We start from the raw sequence: 19,343 nt of genomic DNA, 5'->3' as shown, positions 1-19,343 counted from the left end.
GCTCAAGTATTAAAAAATACTTAAGCGTGATATAAAAGATGCCTTATATGTTTCAGTACAACATAAATACATCAGTAGCTCAGTATTATCCTTTAACATTACGCTGGACTACAGTATTCTTCTTGTAGAGGAGTATAGTATGTTGTATTCCTTTTGTTTTAGCTGGTCTCAGAGCAAAACCTGTTTTACCCTCCTTGAGACATCTACTAATTTCTTACATTCCCTTAAAAATCGTATTATTCATAGGAGAGAAAAAAATGAAATAGTCTGTGATGCAAAATATCAATCTAATAAATATCAGAATGAATTATTCATGAAATGCATGGTAGCGAAAGACACAACCACAGATAAAGTGGGAAACAACTGGATATTTAATGGTTAAATAGGTTGTATATTGGTGAAACGTAATAACAACAAAAATAGATGCTAAAACCTAATAAAAGAAACAAAATACAACACAGCAAAAGTTGAATTGTAAGAAGTAGATGTTTACTGAGAAATGAAAATAAAATCCAACCTAATACCCCATTGGCTTTTCAAACATTTCTTTTAACCGTAACACTAAAATATACAAAACATTCTGCGATGTTGCAGCGGTCCCCATCATGTCTTTGCTTGACCAGACATGTCACATACACTGTATTTATACATCTTTTACATTCTTTATGAGCAGCCCTTTGTCTCTCTCCAAGGTCTGCTGGGTCCTTGTTCAGAAGCCAAAGTACGTACTTACTTAAAAATTAATATTCTCAATATGTGCCGTACAGGTGATAAGTTGGAGTATAGACTTCACCTGTTATTAGTAACTAATTTGTCAAGACACTATTTTGTAGAAATAGTAAACACAGCTCAGATTGTGCATATGTGAGGCCAGTGCTTAAACATTTTTAGTGAAGTAAAAAATTATGACATCAATATATCTGACAAAAATCCATACATGCAGAGTATATACAGTATATAGAGTACAAGGGTGCTCTATAGATGCACAGATGCCCTAAACTAAGAGTATAGGCAATTACTAGAATATTTTCTGTGATGGTTAATGTATCAGTATGCATAAGCACTTCATATTTTAGCATTAAAAATATAATTTTAATTAATTACTGTTGTTATCTCTTAATTTTCAAATTTACTGTTTTACAAAAGAAGCAGAAAAAAATTGTTAAGGACATTATTATTTTTTGATTAAGATGGCAAACTACAGATATTTACTTGCATTCCTGAATAGATAAATTAGTTTTAGTGGTTGAATGATATACTTGTCAGAGAAGTCCAGTGTGCTGGCTCAAATGTGGGTTTAAGAACATGATTTAATTGGTTTGTTATTTGTATAGTAAATAAAAATATATATATGTTTCTTAATTTTAAATGAGCTTTTTACAGCTTTCTGAAACATTTGCATTTTTTTTTGTTTTTAATGATAGGTAGTGTTAGTCACTGTATGTAAGTGCAGTACATTAAAATTTTACTGACAAAAGACAATTAAGGTATCATTACTTTACTATTTAAGAATGAATCAGAACCACTCTACTAGACAAACTATGTAAAAAAATCTTTGCAGAGTTACCCCAAGCATCTTTTAATGTATATGTAATATGTTTTGTTCTGTTTTCATGCCATTGCACACTGGAAACATTAACTATACATAACGTTTCTGGTTCTGAAAAGTGGAGCCAATGCAAAACTGCCTTAACCAGTGTTCTTTCTAAGGAGGAAGTGACTCCTCTGTCTGGAGAAAGAATTTATAAATAGGATGTCATACAGTATATATATATATCATATGCAATTCATATATGACAAAATTAGCCAACATTTGACTAAATCTGTAACTTCACTGATGAGTGAATGCTGTTTAGTATATAAAGTATGGTTCCACTTGTGGTAAAAGGAAGATGAGGTTTGGTATACTTTAGAGCAGGTCTATGTTTTGATTGACAAGTATGAGCACAGAGTGCCCTCAAAAATCTGAGCTATCTTATGTCTTAAATGTTTAACTCAAAGCTTCAAGAGTGACTTTCCAAACTAATGGGAGACCTCACAGAGGCTGCATCCATCACTTATCTGTAGTCTGTGACCTGACACCATATACACCAATAAATCAGTCAGTCTCTAGCTTCCTAAGGTTATAATGGTTGACTGGATCTTTTAACACATGAGGGTTTCTACAATGACTCTTTTGAAGCCTTTAGTTGTGGTGACAAATGTGCTAATACAAACCAAACCAAAAGTCAAAAAGAAAAACAGTGTGTACACCAAAGAAACTGAAAGGAATTTGTCAAACGCAGCTATTTTAGTACCATTACAATGTTACATTTATCTCTTCCCTGAGCCACTCCAAACTTGTATTAACATGTGTGCTCTTTGCACAGAGCTAATAAAAAAGTTCTAACACCACATGTCTTATATACATATATAAACAAGATCATAATCATTACAGCGCTCATTACTGAACAAGTTTATAATCATAAATGCATGACATATATGCAAGAGTGAGTGTTTAGAGGTTACTTAAGGCTTTTAGTTTGATTCCATCCAGATCAGCTATTAGTCAGTAATCCATCCATGTGGCAATGCTTCAGAGGAATGCAGCCAAAGCTCAGATAATGTGACTTAGAGCCGTACGTGCTCATGATTATTATTTTAAATGTGGCCACTGCATCTGTGAGATTCCAAAATTAAGTGAAGCCTCAACAAGACTTTTTGCCAAAACAAAAATTATTTCCCCATACACCATGCTACAGATGAATCCTGGTCCTCCAGAGGAAAATCAGCAGTAGGAGTTGGAGTAGGAGTACAGAAGAAGTCAGAAATATATTCCACAGTGTATTACGCAGTGGTGTGTTGGTGTAATCCAATGATATACAGTAACCTATTTGCATATTTTACATGCATTTCTCCCTAAACTGGACGGTAGAGCTATGATTTGAAAACATCTTTGTAATTTTCACGTGTGTGAACACCTGCATGTATTACAAGCAATTAGAAACAATTATTATCAAAAGAAAAGTTTCTTTTTCAAAATAAGAACTAATTATGCATTTTATTCATAAAAGAAAGAGAAATTAAAATACATATACATATATATATATATATATATATATATATATATATATATATATACACATATATATATATATACACATATATATATATATATATATATATATATATATATATATATATATATATATATATATATATATATACACACATATATATATATATATATACACACACATATATATATATATATATACACACACATATATATATATATATATATATATATATATATATATATATATATATATATATATATATATATATATATATATATATATATATATATATATATACATATATATACACACAACACAAATGCTACGGCAAGGGGGAGTCAGGACGCCAGGTCAGGGGGGAGATATCATCACCCCCCGAGATTGGGTACATAGCCCCAAGTGCGATAGGAGAAGGATCGTTGAGTGCGAGAGGAACTGACCTGAAAAATAGGATCATGGCCAAGCTTGAAACCTGGATCCCCCGTAGCCGGTTACCAAGATTACGTGAAGTACCCGCAGAAGGTCTGCTAGATGCTGCTAGATGATGTTAATGCAGCACTACGGACAATACCTACAACCACGATTACCAACACTAACAAGCTGATCTACAATACAGCATCAGTGAGATGCTTGGCTATAAGTAGAACAGCCACAAGGGGCAGTACCCTCCATGGAGAATCAGGCTAGAGGGCAACATCAAAGTAGCACGGAGGGAGGTTAGCCAACTAACGGAGTTGCAGAAAGGTGCGACAAAGAAGGTGCATAAAAAATACAGCAAGCTGTCCATACCTGAGGCCATGGAAACTGCCAAGCAAAGACTCACAGCCTTGGCCTGCTGCTTGAGGAGGTACACCAGAGAGATAGAAGGCAGGAGAATAAACCAGCTGTTCTCCGCAGAAACCAGCAAAGGTGTACTCTCAGTGGCAAGGGAAAAATAAGAGAACAGCACCACCAAGGCTGGAGACGGAGCAATACTGGAAAAGCATATGGGAGAAGGACGTAACCCATAACGGCAATGCTCAGTGGCTAGTGGATCTGAGGGCAGACCATAGCAACCTCCCTGAACAGGGTCCAGTAACCAGACATAGAGGACAGTTACAAGTACCTGGGGATCCCGTAGGCGAATGGGAACCATGAAGAGGCCGCTAGGAAAGCTGCAACCACCAAGTACCTGCAGAGTGTCATGCAAGTCCTGAGGAGTCAGCTGAATGGTAAGAACAAGATCCGAGCTATCAACACCTACACCCTGCCTGCGATCAGGTACCCAGCTGGTATAATAAGTTAGCCAAAGGAGGAGATAGAAGCCACTGACATAAAGACAAGAAAGCTCCTTACCATGCATGGAGGGTTTCACCCCAAGTCCAGCACCCTGAGGCTGCACGCTAAGCGGAAGGAAGGGGGCCGGGGACTGGTGAGTGTCAGCACCACAGTCCAGGATGAGACAAGGAACATCCAAGAATACATTGGGAAGATGGCCCCAACTGACCGAGTGCTCAGTGAATACCTCAGGCAGCAGAAACCCAAGAAAGAGGAGGGAGACGAGGAACCATCATGGAAGGACAGGCCCCTGCACGGTATGTACCACCGGCAGATAGAGGAGGTGGCTGATATCCAGAAATCCTACCAGTGGCTGGACAAAGCTGGACTGAAAGACAGCACAGAGGCACTAATCATGGCAGCACAAGAACAAGCTCTGAGTACAAGATCCATAGAGGCTGGGGTCTATCACAACAGGCAAGACCCCAGGTGCAGGCTGTGTAAAGATGCCCCAGAGACAATCCAGCACATAACAGCAGGGTGCAAGATGCTAGCAGGCAAGGCATACATGGAACGCCATAACCAAGTGGCCGGCATAGTGTACAGGAACATCTGTGCCGAGTATAAGCTGGAAGTCCCGAGATCAAAATGGGAGATGCCCCCAAGGGTGGTGGAGAATGACCGAGCTAAGATCCTGTGGGACTTCCAGATACAGACGGACAAAATGGTGGTGGCTAACCAACCGGACATAGTGGTGGTAGACAAACAGAAGAAGACGGCCGTAGTGATCGATGTAGCGGTTCCGAATGACAGCAAAAAAACAGGAAGAAGGAACACGAGAAGCTGGAGAAATACCAAGGGCTCAGAGAAGAGCTCGAGAGGATGTGGAGGGTAAAGGTAACGGCGGTCCACGTGGTAATCGGAGCACTAGGTTCGGTGACTCCCAAGCTAGGCGAGTGGCTCCAGCAGATCCCGGGAACAACATCGGAGATCTCTGTCCAGAAGAGCGCAGTCCTGGGAACAGCTAAGATACTGCGCAGGACCCTCAAGCTCCCAGGCCTCTGGTAGAGGACCCGAGCTTGAAGGATAAACCGCCCGCAGGGGCGTGCTGGGTGTTTATATATATATATATATATATATATATATATATATATATATATATATATATATATATATATTCATGACCACAGACAATAAACTTTTCACTAAGTTACGTCAACTTCTCTAAAATGAAGCCTTCACACTGAGCAAAACACAAAGCTTTATCACGATAAAGCAACATCGGCAAGTCCCAGATGATATCTTGTCTCACATCATGATATTGACTCTTATTTAGTCACTGCGTGGCTAAATACCAGTCAAGTTCAGTTTGAACTTCTTTTACTGCTCTGTTGCATGATGCAAGGGCAAGAAACAGAAATGTAAATTATGGTGGCTTCAAGCCAGTTGGGCACACAGACATCACAGAAACTAAAGGAATTGGCAGGCAGAAAGACAGACAGACAGACTGTTAGGCAACAACTGACCTTTGATCTTCACTTTTGTCACGCAAGTCACGTTCCCCTCAGAGTTGGAGGCGTGGCAAGTGTACTGTCCTGCTGAATGTATACTCACTGCTCGCAGAGATAAAACTCCATCCTGATAAATATGACATAGTAAAAAAACGGAGAGGTGGCTGAATGCAGCAGGCAGGTAAACACACAGAAAGTACAATAGGTAGCAGCAATTGTAGCCTGTGCAAAAGCATTGGCATCCTACAGTATAATGTCAGTATTTAGTACTGTATGACATTTGCATCCAGCTGATAGTAGAATAGTAATATAGTAGAATCTTCACTTCCTACGTGCATACTTCACATGTATCCACACAATGGTTCCTGTGCCACAATATTTCAACAGGTAGGAGTAATAACAGATTTGGTGCTTGTGTCCAAAGCACCTTTGTTTTCCTTCCAAGGACTTTTCTAGAACCTATTCGTGTGCCACTTTGCATCAACACTACTGTGTCAACTTGGATGGATGGATGGATGGATGGGCATTTGAACTGAGGCTGATTTTAAAGTATCTTGGATACATTTGCTCAGTGTTACCCAAACTTTGTATGTATTGCAGTGCATGAACACTATACAGTTCAATGCACTTTTATTTATCACAACAACAATCAACTCAAGTCACTAGTAAGGTAAAGACCCTACAATAATATAGAGAAAATCCGAATAATCAGATGGCTCCCTTTTAAAAACTCCCTTTTAAAAAGGAAGAAACCTCCAGTAGAACCAGGCTCAGAAAGGTGCAGCCAACTGCTGAGGGTTGAAAAAAAAAAGAGAGAGAGTACTACTATATATTATTTTCGAGGAAAATTTTGTTTATTTATTTCACCCCATGCATGTAACAACTATAGCGCTATACTTGTATTGCAGGTTTAAAACCCCTTAAAAAATACATACCTCAGAAATATTTTTTTGAATGGCAATGCCGTCTTTAAACCAAGTGATGGCTGGAGTAGGGTTGCCATTAGTCATGCAGGAAAGAGAAATGTGACTTCCAACCAAAGCCTCGAGGACAGGAGGTGGGGGTTCAGTGAAGGCGGGTGGGGCTATGGATATAAAAACAGCTTTAAGAAGATGCTCATAAACCATCTAAATTTAAAAAACTTAAAAACAGATTCCGCCATTTATGGAAAAACAAATTCCGATTGAATACTTATTCACACCATCCATAAACAAATATACATGTTCATACATTCTGATGGTATAGTTTGTGTCCCCTGAGTGGGAAGTGTAACAAATTAATATAAAGATTTTCAACTTTTTCATATGATGAAATATTTCTTTACTGATGGAAATGGTCTCCATAGGGATAAAGGTGCCACTGATTGGTTTGATAAGTTTTGAAATGATGTGAATCACATGTCATGCTCCAACAACTGAACACCTGTGGGAAATTTTGGACCGATGTGTTAAACAGCAATCTCCAATATCACTATCAAAACACCAAATGTGGGGAAATTCATTTGGAAGAATGGCGTTTCATCCACCCAGTACATTTCAACAGACTTGGTGAGTCAATGGTAAGGAGCATTAAAGCTGTTCGAGCTGTTTAGCCTTCTGTAAAAAGCAAGAAAGCTCTGTCTTCAAAGCAGAAGTATTAAGGGAAAAAATACAAAAGAGGAAAAACTGGATTAGCAGACAATACATTTATATACAACATGACAGCAGTACAGCCTGCTTTGTTACAGCAGCAGCCTGAAAGACACATTATTATTTCACATACCTAACTGAAAATGTCAGTTGCAAATGCAGCCTTTTAAATGTGCCTTTAGAACATCTTGCTGACACTTTAAATCTCAGATCTTATCAAAGGACAATCAGGCCTTCCTTTTTTGTCTGCAAACACTTCAGAGTTAAAAAGCCACCATAACTTATATCCTTACTGTAGCTGTATATGAAGAATATTTAAGTTTTTTTTACTTACTCTCTGAAAATAAACTTTAGTATATTATTGACTAATAAAACAGAAAAAGAAGCATGTTCTTTTATCTCGCCAATTCAAACCCATGACAGTCGCACAGATTATTATTGAAGGGGAGTGCAAACAATAGGTAAAGCCCATACTTGCAGGGCATGCCAGCAAAGTAACATCCAAGCCCTCAAGTACACAGTCATCATCTATTACTATTCTCACCCCTATCCTGATGCTCACACAGACCAGCTCGGTGAAACTGTTTCTGCCGCTTTGATCTGAGGCGCACTCCTACTTTGTTCTGTATGTTTGTGTGTGGAATCATAGCAAAGGTTTTCGAAAATATAGATAAACTTCAAAGGGCAAAAATAATGATGCATATTTCATATTACGATTTATTATTTACACCTATCAAGAAGTATGACGCTAACTCTAGTCAATGACTATTCTTTCCAAAATCCAGGTAAAAGAAGTCAGAAGTTATCCAAATTACCTGATCTGTTAAAAAAGTTTAGACACTATTAAAAAAAAAACTTATTTTAACATCATGTTCGTTTTCTTTCAGTTTAAGAGGTGATTTTTTATGTAGTATATACAGCAGTTACCTGATGAGTGGAAGTTCATACGGTAGACTGTAAGCTAAAAGATCACATTTGAATAATATAAACTTCTTTATACTGTATTAATATATATTATATAGAATGTAGCCTAAAAAAAATAAAGGAATTAAGTCATGTTTTCTATGTTTCTTCCTTTGGAAACCAATACAATTTAACAACTAAATAACTCATAATCTTTACTTTAAAAATCAAAACATATCAGCAAGTTTTGTAAATGGAAAACATGTTGATAATTAACATTTACATGATCTGCACACTTTAGCACTTTTTCTTGGTTGTTTTCATAACTGGTCAGAACTCTGGGATAGAATGACCTTTTTCTCTTTTCCTTGAGGATGGTCGTGTGGGTCCTGGGCTAAAAGTGGCAATAAAGGAAGCACTGAAGCACCTTTCCTTAGTATGTGGAGAACGCAAAAAAGCTCTTATCATGGTTGCCGCGCAGATAGTCCCAGCTTACTCGGCTTAGTTGGGAACCTTCCCAAGCAAATTTGACTATTCAACCACACCCCAGGTCTTGCTTTCCATTCTGACTGCACCGCCTTTCCTCCCGCCTTCTCCCATCACTGAATGTAATACTGCCACATCCCAAGCTACAGGAATGCAGAGTGAGCAGTCTGCATTAGTGCATTATAGTTTCATTTGTTGCTAGCATGAGGGGTTAGCTGTTGCCTGGTAATTGGTTTAAAATTGAATGTAGATAAAAAAGCTGTATGACACACATCTATCTGCATGCTCATTTTTGGTTCCATTTCTAGTCATTTCCATTTTTATGCTTGAAGCACTCAAAATATTTTCAGTTTAAAACACGCATTTAGTCATGTGAAAAAGAAAGTCTACCCTCACTTGTGTGTAGACAAAATGCCACAATGTTCCCAGGAGTGACTATTCTAGCTAATTAACCCAAAGGTCAGATCGTGTATTGCTCAGAGAAATTACAAAATACCCAAGAGGTTAAACTCAGACTCTACAGGCCTAAATTAGATTAGTATTTTTATTTTAGCATTGTTAGTACATAATATTGCTTCATTTAGTAATTTTTTTTCTATACTCAAGCATTTCTTTTTACTTCACTTGCCTAAAAAGAGTTTTTCTTACCAATTTATCTTTTTTAATTTCCTCTAATAACTGTGGTGTGGTCAATGTTGCTAGCAGCACTTCAGGACTGACTACTTTGTTTTACGTTTTATCAGCGTGGTTATTTGCTAACATCACAACTGAGCCTATAATAGAGGCATATAGCTCATGTTACATTTTGTTTCTTGATTTGTATAATATATAAATAAATGCATGTGAATGATTTAAAAAGGGGTCTTAAAAGTAAAGCCATAAAGAAAATGTGCCTAAAAACTGCATTCCTTGAAATCTCAGAAAGGGGCAACTCCACTGGCTGCAAACATAAGACAGGATAAAACAAATTTAAAGACATGTTCTTTTATTTAATAGAACATGGTAATTTTGTGAATTAAGAACCTATTTAAAGTAAAATAAATGACAAAAAGGGCAGGATTTAGACCAGGATTATTAAGTCAAATATATGCATCAGCAGTGTCCTTTTGTCTTTTTAGTCAAATCAAACCCTCACTAAACAAGGAGGAACGAAAAAGACTACTGTTGAAGAAGCAGACATAAAACAACAAATGGATGGCTGAGTGGCTGACGTTATGTCCATCTTTTATATACAGTATATGTGGTAAATACACCATTGAGCTGCTAAAGAATCTAAAGTTGTTGGTATAACATGACCAAAATATAACTTCTAAGCTGGATGTGTGCTTCTGTTGTAATGATAGCAATAAATCAATCTCATCAAATAAATTGCAAACAAGACATAAGAGCAACATTTCAGCTAGTAACAAAATAGTACCAAGGCCTCAGGCAGGCTTTCCTGTGCTGTAGTAAAAGTTAGCGTTTCTCATTTTCAGTGGTTTGAGTGACAAACTGGTCCAGGGGGCTGAGATGGAAATTACTGTTCGAATCTGGTTCAATCCTGTCGTTTATTTACATTTTGATCTCTGGCTTACTGTAAAAAAGCCAACTAAATTCTTCTTTGAGAGCAGCCATGATGACACACACAAGCTGTTCCATTAACCTCACCAGTAACAGAAAGTACAGTCCAGGTGCCATTTTGCAGCTCATCTGTTGGCTTATCCAGTGAGAGGATTCGACACTCATACAAGCCCTGGTCAGCGAGCAGCAGGCCCTCCAGCCTGAGGGTGGTGATTCGTACCAGAGATACTCGCCCTGCGGAAACAGAGTGCAGGAAAAAAGTGAGAAGGTAGGTGCATGGAACGTGACAGAGGAATAGCGCAGACAATTGTGACTTCACTTGTCAGGTCTCAGGTGTGTGCATCTGTTGGTCTGTGATGCTTTGTCACACAGGAAATGAATAGTGTCCTCAAATGGTGCCTTAAAATGACCACACAGCAACATATGCACAAGCAAACACGCAAACTGCAGCACACATGCACGCACAAACTTAGAAATCTGATCTCCCTGTTGCCAGGTGACGGCTCCCTGGAGCCAGTGTAGCTTGCAACATCAAGCCTTTATCTTTTCCAGTCTGCAGCCCACATCTTTCCATGTCCATCTAGTTTTTCACACTTTAACAGACACGCAATTGTCCGGTGACCCAATAGCATGGGAAAGCATGGCCGAAGAGAAACTGTCAATGAACGCACTGTGTTAGAACACACAGCCTCTCACTGCACCATCTCAAAATGAAGACATGTAAACAGAAAGCAGACTGCCCCGTGGAAGCCTGAGACCCACTGGGATCCCTGTGCTATGATGGTAATTATTAACAGAGGCTCTGATTTCTGTTTACTATGACAGGGAGGGAAAGCCCTGACAGTCAAAAAGAACCAGGAAGTTGGAGTTAGGTATGCTGACACTGATAACACAGTGTATTTACTTTTCCAAGCCGCCAAAGGGGACAAAATCCACAGGGGAAAAGTGAGGTGGGGGTTAAGGTAGAGTAAAGTACACATGAGCATACACTCAGGGGATTAACACTTTTTAAAATCCCACCCTTTGACCTCTGGCACCTTTTCTACTGCTTGCCTGTTTACTAGATCAGTTTGATATGGGTCACTATTGCACCTTAAGAGGAAGGGTTGTAGTGCTGCAGGGATGTTGAGGAAACATAACTGGGAGTGATGAGATAAAAGTGAAGAGAGGGGTGGAGGGGAAACAAGAGCATGGCCTACTGCCATCACTGCTGCTGTTTGAAAAATGCGTGATAGCAAAGGATTTGAATGCAAGGTAAATTAAGTGTGAGGCCACAGAAACAATACAACACAGAGGCAGAGACAGAGGAAATTTAGACTTTAGACAGTGTGCACGACTCAGACTGTCAGACATAGATTATTTGTGCTGAGAGGCACTGTCTGAAAATGTGTGCATGCATGAGAATCAAGTTTTAACGAAAGGTAAAGTGTGCCAACAAATCAGGAGTGTAGTAAAATGAAGGCAGTCTGGCTTTGCATTGTTGATGTAAATATAACAACAGCATTTCCATTTTTGTCCTTCAGCCAAACTCACTCCTGACCATCAAAAATAACACCAACTATTAAATATAGGGTGTTAATCAGTCAGAATAATTTATGATACTATATTGTTAAATAATAAGTGGCTATCTAATGGAATAATTTATACCCATAAACTGTTAAATACGAGGTGGGATCAAAAGGATCTGCTAATCGGCCTATAAAAAGCAGAAACCGTACCTGATTTAAATTTGGCCGCTATCTCATTGAAGGTTGTTTACTTGTAAAGTGCTGCAGTGCTCTCATCCCTGCTGGGATGCTGATGTTTGGGTAGAGCGCAAATATCAACTTCAGTGTCAAACTGGCATGTTGAGGATCATCCCTGGTGATGAGAGCTGGGTCTCCTATGACCCATAAAATAAACAGCAGTCTTTAGTGACTGGATTGTGTACTATGAAAATTGTGCAAATATAGAGATACACTGTAACATCCTTCAGTGTTTGAGGAACAAATCAGGTGCAAACAACCTGAACTGTATGAGGATCTGCTTCAACCACTGAAGATGATGGAATCTTGCAATCATTACCACCTGTGCTACTATCTCTCTGCAATCCTGCCCCCCTTCCATCTACGCAAAATCAAATAAGGAAAATCCAAACTGATGGTCGGCTGATTTCACACAGGAGAAGAGATCCACATATTGCAAATGCACACGTAAAACTGGTCAGAACAGGACCAGACAGGAGCCACACGTAGCAGCAGTGCTGGAAGTAACGCAGAGTTTCATAAGGAGGTAAAGAGGATATCATCCAAATTTAAAACAGATATTGCGTATCTGCTTTTAATGGAAAATTGTAGTCATATAGAATAATTGAGATTTTAACAGATTTTTCGTTTGTTTTGCCGATTCTGATGCTCAGACTATGCTGATGTCTATATTACAGGCAGTGAATTTTAAGTTCTCCTCTTTTTCTTGCATTCATATTCTACTTTCAAATGCAGCAGTCTCCAATAGTGTGTGGCTGCATAGCAGCAGATCTTTACAGGTACCTTAGAAAAACTGTTGAAAGCTTGCCCTAAAAAACTTGCTTTGAAACAGTGTTCACCGGGAAAAAAATGTGATGATGAACCTAAATTGGAAAAACAGACACCCAGCCTGCACCAACAAGACTCAATACTTTTCCTTGTCATGTTCACTGCTCCACACACTAAAAACATTATAAATTAGCCAAAGAGCAGCTTTGCAGGTCTGAGACTCATTCAGCTATCCTCCTTTCAGCTCAATTCAACATACTCCACACACAAAAACATGGCTGAATATAGTGAATATAGTGTCTCCAAGTGAAGCCGCCTAAAGGCATTATTCCTGAATACATTCTCAGGTGACAGGGAAACATGAAACCATTCAGTGCTGTGAAGAAATACAACTCTCTACAAATGAAGGAATTAAGTCTGAAATGAAAAGTCTACTAGAATACATTATTAAAAGTGATGGTCATCGTCTTTCTCAAGACAGTAACTCTATGAGGGGGAAAGGAGCCTCTTTTCCTTCAGTAGAGATAATTAAAAGGCATCGTTTTATTTCAGATGGACTAAGACGAAGTAAGATCTTTTACAAAAATCACATCAGCTCAAGACCTTTTTTTTTTTACATTGAACCTTAAAGAGTTTATGCCTCATCATTATTGTATTTTAGCCACAGTACCACGTAATTTTTTATACATTTTATGTTTTAAAAAAAAAAGGAAAATCAGGGCAGGGATCACAGTACCAAAATGCTTTAAAATTCCAAACAAAAACACCTACTCTTATGAAAAGACCACAGGTTTGAGGTCCTTAATAGAGCTCAATAAAAAACAGGCACTTTACTGACAAAAGGGACATTTGGAGGACTGCGGAGTGTGCTTTTTATTTTTACCAGTTTTATTCAGAGTGAAGGATGCACCAGAGATATTGATTTTCTTTCTTCCAAAATGGATATGTAACATTTTGGAGATGACGTTTTCAAATTCTAAAGAAAGGCTTCGGTTGGGTGGGACGTATCTCAGGGGGAAAGTGTCTTGTTTTCTGTGACAGGGGCTTGTATGAAAAATTATTTAAATTCAATACCATTTTGCGCAGCCCAGACATTTATGACCCTGAGAATGTGATACTCATGGGCAGCAAGCCCACATCATCTCTATAAGATGTCGTCAGCTCTTGGCAAGCTTCGCAGAGGCACTCTGGTTTCGGTTAGAGAAAAGAAAACGATAAGGTTTCACTCCTCGTTTTTGTTTTTTTGTTTTTTTTGTGTGTGTTAAGCTCTTCTGTGTCATGGTTTTAAATTTGGTATTGAAGGTCTCTGTCCCTGTCAGACGCTGAGGTCTACTCACTGCTGTAACGAACATGAGTAATCCCAGTGAAGGCTCTAATGTTTTTCCATGTGAAAAAGGAAGTATTAGCCATTTCAGCTGTGCGTAATGTGTTGCTCCTGCACACAGGCTGATTATGATGGGATTTGAATAGGAAGAGCTTGCGAACAGTGCATTTATACAGCTGTATTTACTTTTTTTATAGTCAGCAGCTGTATGGGTGTTGAGGGACTTTCTGTCCTTTCCACAGAGAAGATGCTAATCCTTTGATCTTTACAGCTCTATTACACAAATTTATTTAAGCCCTTTTTAGCCCTTAACCCTCTCAGGGGAGCAATCAGATGAAAATCTAAAGTAACTCACACTTTGCAAAGCTACAAACACGGCCAAAAGACAAGGAATGTTGATGGGAGAGGTGGACTACATGTAGAGAAGTTTAATCAGTTTAAGGTGATGAAAAGGGAGGAATGATGGAACGAAAAAAAATGAGCCTCAGCAGAGTGAATCACTTGGATAACTTCCATTAGAATCACAACAGCTAAACAACAGTTGGAGACTGAGTCCTGAAGCCAAACTATTGAGACACCCGAGAACATTCATGGCCCGAGGGGGTGAAATACACACCAGTCGTTCCATCTCTAAAGCGTTGGTTTCCCATGCTGCACCTGTTACTCCCACACCGGCTGGTACCTGTGAGAAAGCTTTGCCTCAGATGGGACAAAGCATCTTTTTCAAACCTGTATAAAACTGCAGCTTTTTGTTTGTCGCCTGAGAGGCATGTGATTAGCAAACCCGTCTATTAAAGCTGCTGCTTTTCCTTGAAGAGAGCTTTGTAGTTGAGTCGAGTTGAGTACAAATAGTGTAATTTATGGGTTGAAGGGCAGGCATATTTTTATTGGGCTTTTTACTAGAAGCCTTCATCTGAAAACTAACATGCAGTGTAATGAGCTGCACGTTGACGGATTGTCTTGAGAGTAAGTGACAAAAGGCTACTGCTTTTTATGAGCCGGGGCTGGAATTAAAGTCTGCCCCACTCCCACTTACGATAATTCATCAGCTAACGTTTGCCCCGACTTTATTACTATGTAAATGTATGTGTCATATTTCCTGCCTGGGTTGGGCAAGGGAGTGGCATCCAGCTCGCATGACAAAGGCCTTAACTCAGCTGAAAGTAGGTTCTGATCCTTTGACAAAGAAACACGTAATGCCGGTGTTTGCAGCTCATTACCGTATCCTAGAGCAATCAATGGACATGACACTAAAGAGATTGGTACACTGTACACGGAAAGTGACTTCAAAAATGAAGCTGGAATTATTCTATATTAAAAAATGAATAGTCCGACACCAACAATGAATTGATGTAACTGCCTGTTACTGTTTATTCATCCAAAAACTGGTTTATCTCATTCCTCTGGGTGATAGAGTTTCATCATCCGACCGTGTATTTGCATTGCACTGGGTGGCCTTTTGTTCTGATCACAAGCCCTGCATTTTATTTTGAGTAAATTCTTAATGCATTACAGCATCCCTGGTGCTGTAAGTGCAAACACAGCACACAATGTGTAATCCACAGGTGAAAATAGTCCTCAACAAATCACCATTTACCCCTGGCAAGGTACTACAGTGTCCAGCAACTTTTCTAAAAGTATTGATTTAGTGAGTTCGGCAACAAATTGTTGTTTTTAATCTTTTATGGGATTTGTAGGCAATAATCATTTAGGAATCAGCAATTACCTGTATCCAATAGCATTGTTGTGTTTGTGACTAACAGACAGCCCCGTTTTAATCCATTGATTTCTTTAACTGCCCTGAGCTCAAGCAAGAAATCTAAACTGACAGACTGACATAAATGAAAAGTCCTTAGGGAGCAGGAATTGTAGATGCATTTTAACATCTATAATTTTGTGACAACCAGGCTGGACTACTGTAATTCATTATTATCAGGATGTCCTAAAACCCCCCGGAAAAACCTTCAGTTAATCCAAAATGCTGCAGCAAGAGTCCTGACAGGGACTAGAAAGAGAGAACATATTTCTCCTGTATTGGCTTCCCTTCATTGGCTTCCTGTTAAATCCAGAATTGAATTCAAAATCCTGCTCCTTACACACAAGGTCTTAAATAATCAGGCCCCATCTTATCTTAATGACCTTGTAGTACCATATCACCCTATTAGAGCACTTCGCTCTCGCTCTGCAGGCCTACTTGTTGTTCCTAGAGTATTTAAAAGTAGAATGGGAGGGAGAGTCTTCAGTTTTCAGGCCCCTCTTCTGTGGAACCAGCTTCCAGTTTGGATTCGGGAGACAGACACTATCTCTACTTTCAAGATTAGGCTTAAAACTTTCCTTTTTGCTAAAGCATATAGTTAGGGCTGGACCAGGTGACCCTGAATCCTCCCTTACTGTAGTTATGCTGCAATAGACATAGGCTGCTGGGGGATTCCCATGATGCATTGAGTTTTTCCTTTTCAGTCACCTTTCTCATTCACTATGTGTTAATAGACCTCTCTGCATTGAATCATATCTGTTATTAACCTCTGTCTCTCTTCCACAGCATGTCTTTATCCTGTCTTCTTTCTCTCACCCCAACCGGTCGCAGCAGATGGCCCCGCCCCTCCCTGAGCCTGGTTCTGCTGGAGGTTTCTTCCTGTTAAAAGGGAGTTTTTCCTTCCCACTGTCGCCAAAGTGCTTGCTCATAGGGGGTCATATGATTGTTGGGTTTTTCTCTGTATCTATTATTGTACAATGTACTGTACAATATAAAGCACCTTGAGGCGACTGTTGTTGTGATTTGGCGCTATATAAATAAAATTGAATTAAATTGAATTGAAATTGAATTGAATATCACATATTGAAAATGACACAAAAAGAAACTTAAAATGATCGGTAATTAAGTTTTAGTGATAGTGATCTATATTTTCGCATACTTCATTTAGTTCTGATTCCACTTCTTCTTTTAGTTCCTCGCATGCACCTTTAAAGTCAGTGCAATATTTGAAACTGCACCGGATCAAAACAGTCTACATTTTTTGTTCCTCATCTTTAATACACATTCCTCAGAAAAAAAATCTGATATATCTGGTGGCTTTGGAAGCTCTGCCAGAATTTTAAAATGATTCGTGTCGGTATGAACAGTTTTTAGTCACATCGAATGAGTTTATAGAGACTGATGCAACAGTGGGTAAGAAGGGTTTTGAAGAATATTGCAGAAGAGGATTGCTATAGCAGTAATTATACAAATGAAATGTTGATTGCTGCTATCTACCCCCTATCGGTATTCTCATCACTGAAAATAAATGACAAGGTAACAACTCAGTGTTAGTTAGCTGTCTGCTTTGTGCTACCAGCTGAACTGTTTAAATTAATTTTACTCTTTGAAGTGGGATCATCATGCCTCCTTTGGCATTTTTCTTTCTATGACGACATTGTTCTCAAGCAGAAATTCAAAAACACCGAAGAGGTCCATAGGTTGAACTTTTCTTCAGGCAGCACAGCAGAAAAGAAAAACAATGCCCCTGACAAAAGAAAGATCTGACTAACCCAGACATGCCTTCTTTTTCTCCACATTTGTTCCATTGTTTGCAACTTTAAAGGATAACAGGAGCCACACAAAGGTATCCTTGGACTATAGAGGCTCTTTCCCCCTGTAGACTCTTTGTTCTCTGTGCTGTGTGCAGAGTGCGCACAATAGGCGATGATGCAATGTTTCACCTCCTTTAACAGTAGCTCCAAATATAACATTGGTCTGAAAAGGACATCAAGGTGTGGTACTGAGTGTATTCTGAGAACCTGATATTGGTTACATTCTTTCAGTTAAAAGAAACTTGGACCAAACCATGTCATATTCAGCCATCATTCTAATATTTTCAACTTAAATTCACTGAGTGTCTTTTGTACTGACAATGGCAACAAATAAGAATCCTTCACTGTTTTAAGTTCCTTACTAAAGCATATTCACATACAGAAACAACTATAACACCTGTAAAAAAAAAAAAAATAAGAGCAGTACCAACATGCAGGGGATCATCAAATTTAGCAGCCATCATTAACAGGAGAAACAAACTTTCTCTACGTGATTCACTTACAGTCTGTCCAATAGCTTCTTAAGCTAATTCAGCTAAGCTAATATTCTTACAATACAATATCTAGAGTAAATCCTAAAATAAAAATACAATAATTATACTTTACATCAGTAGCATGTATGTACAGTATGAAGATAAGCTACTTGAGACAATGGCATCAACTACAGCAAACAGTGTATGCATGTAGTAACAGATGCTTACCCTCATACTGTGGATGTACCCGAGGTGCATAAGATCCAAATTTAATCAGAACAGGAATGTCAAATCCCTGTCGAATCCATTCAACCACGTGCTGGGATGCAGAGGACACAACTGCTGGGTCTGATGACGGAAGTCTGCACTCGAGCTCCACGGAGCTTCCAGCCTTTGCCTGCACCTCAGAGGTCAAACCTTCAGTGGTTACTGTTGGGTTTGTTGTAAGCAAAATCAGAGAATATGCTTCAGTTAGTTCACAAAGCAAAGGATAACAGTGAGCAAATGGAGAAAGTACACTGGAATGCAAAATGATATTTGAAAAAAAACTTACGAAATTGGCAAATAACCACCGCCACAGTGAAAGTCTGCAAATAAGATCTTGCCGACCCCATATCTGTCACTCATACAACCTGCAGCATGTTCAATCTGTAGGCAAAAGAGACACAATTGTCACAATCACAATTACTTGCTTGGCTGCACACAAGAAGACAGCCATCTGTGACAGATTTCCAAACTAAAAAGTCTACACCAGAGCTGCCACTTCTGTCATAATTTTACAGACACGAGGAAAGGAGCATTCAGATTTTTATACAGCTTTCCAATAACTGGAATTCATCCCATATCATTACACAAATGGGCAGAGCGGCCTCTGCAGCCAGAAAGCTCCCCGGCCTTATATCGTTTTCTGAAAGTAAATGTCATAAATGTCAAATAAATCTTTTGCAAGTCACGTGCAAAGTGACATCTAAGTGTTTTATTTAGAGCACATCAATGAAGACATTTGGCTGAAGCAGCCAGGAGACTCAGCACTCAAGGACAGAGATGAGCTGAGCTGAT

The 19,343-nt window shown here is 38.9% G+C and overlaps 1 protein-coding gene across 1 annotated transcript in view; it reads right to left on the bottom strand.

Annotated features, from left to right (window-relative positions):
* Positions 1–19,343, bottom strand: part of igsf9a (immunoglobulin superfamily, member 9a) — a 67,469-nt gene that overhangs the window by 35,806 nt on the left and 12,320 nt on the right. The window contains exons 2-6 of the mRNA XM_085413541.1: positions 18,838–18,932; positions 18,513–18,713; positions 10,492–10,638; positions 6,763–6,911; positions 5,843–5,954 (exon numbers count right to left, since the gene is read on the bottom strand). Coding sequence (XP_085269667.1) covers positions 5,843–5,954; positions 6,763–6,911; positions 10,492–10,638; positions 18,513–18,713; positions 18,838–18,898 — 670 coding nt within the window. The 5' untranslated portion in view covers positions 18,899–18,932. The remainder of the gene's footprint in view (positions 1–5,842; positions 5,955–6,762; positions 6,912–10,491; positions 10,639–18,512; positions 18,714–18,837; positions 18,933–19,343) is intronic.

This window comes from Rhamphochromis longiceps, linkage group LG7, assembly GCF_057381845.1.
Source record: "Rhamphochromis longiceps isolate RC_006_pf linkage group LG7, R_longiceps_female_GT1.1, whole genome shotgun sequence".
Lineage (NCBI taxonomy): Eukaryota > Metazoa > Chordata > Actinopteri > Cichliformes > Cichlidae > Rhamphochromis > Rhamphochromis longiceps.
The sequence above is the reverse complement of the archived record's forward strand: the minus strand, read 5'-3'. Positions and strand labels throughout refer to the sequence as shown.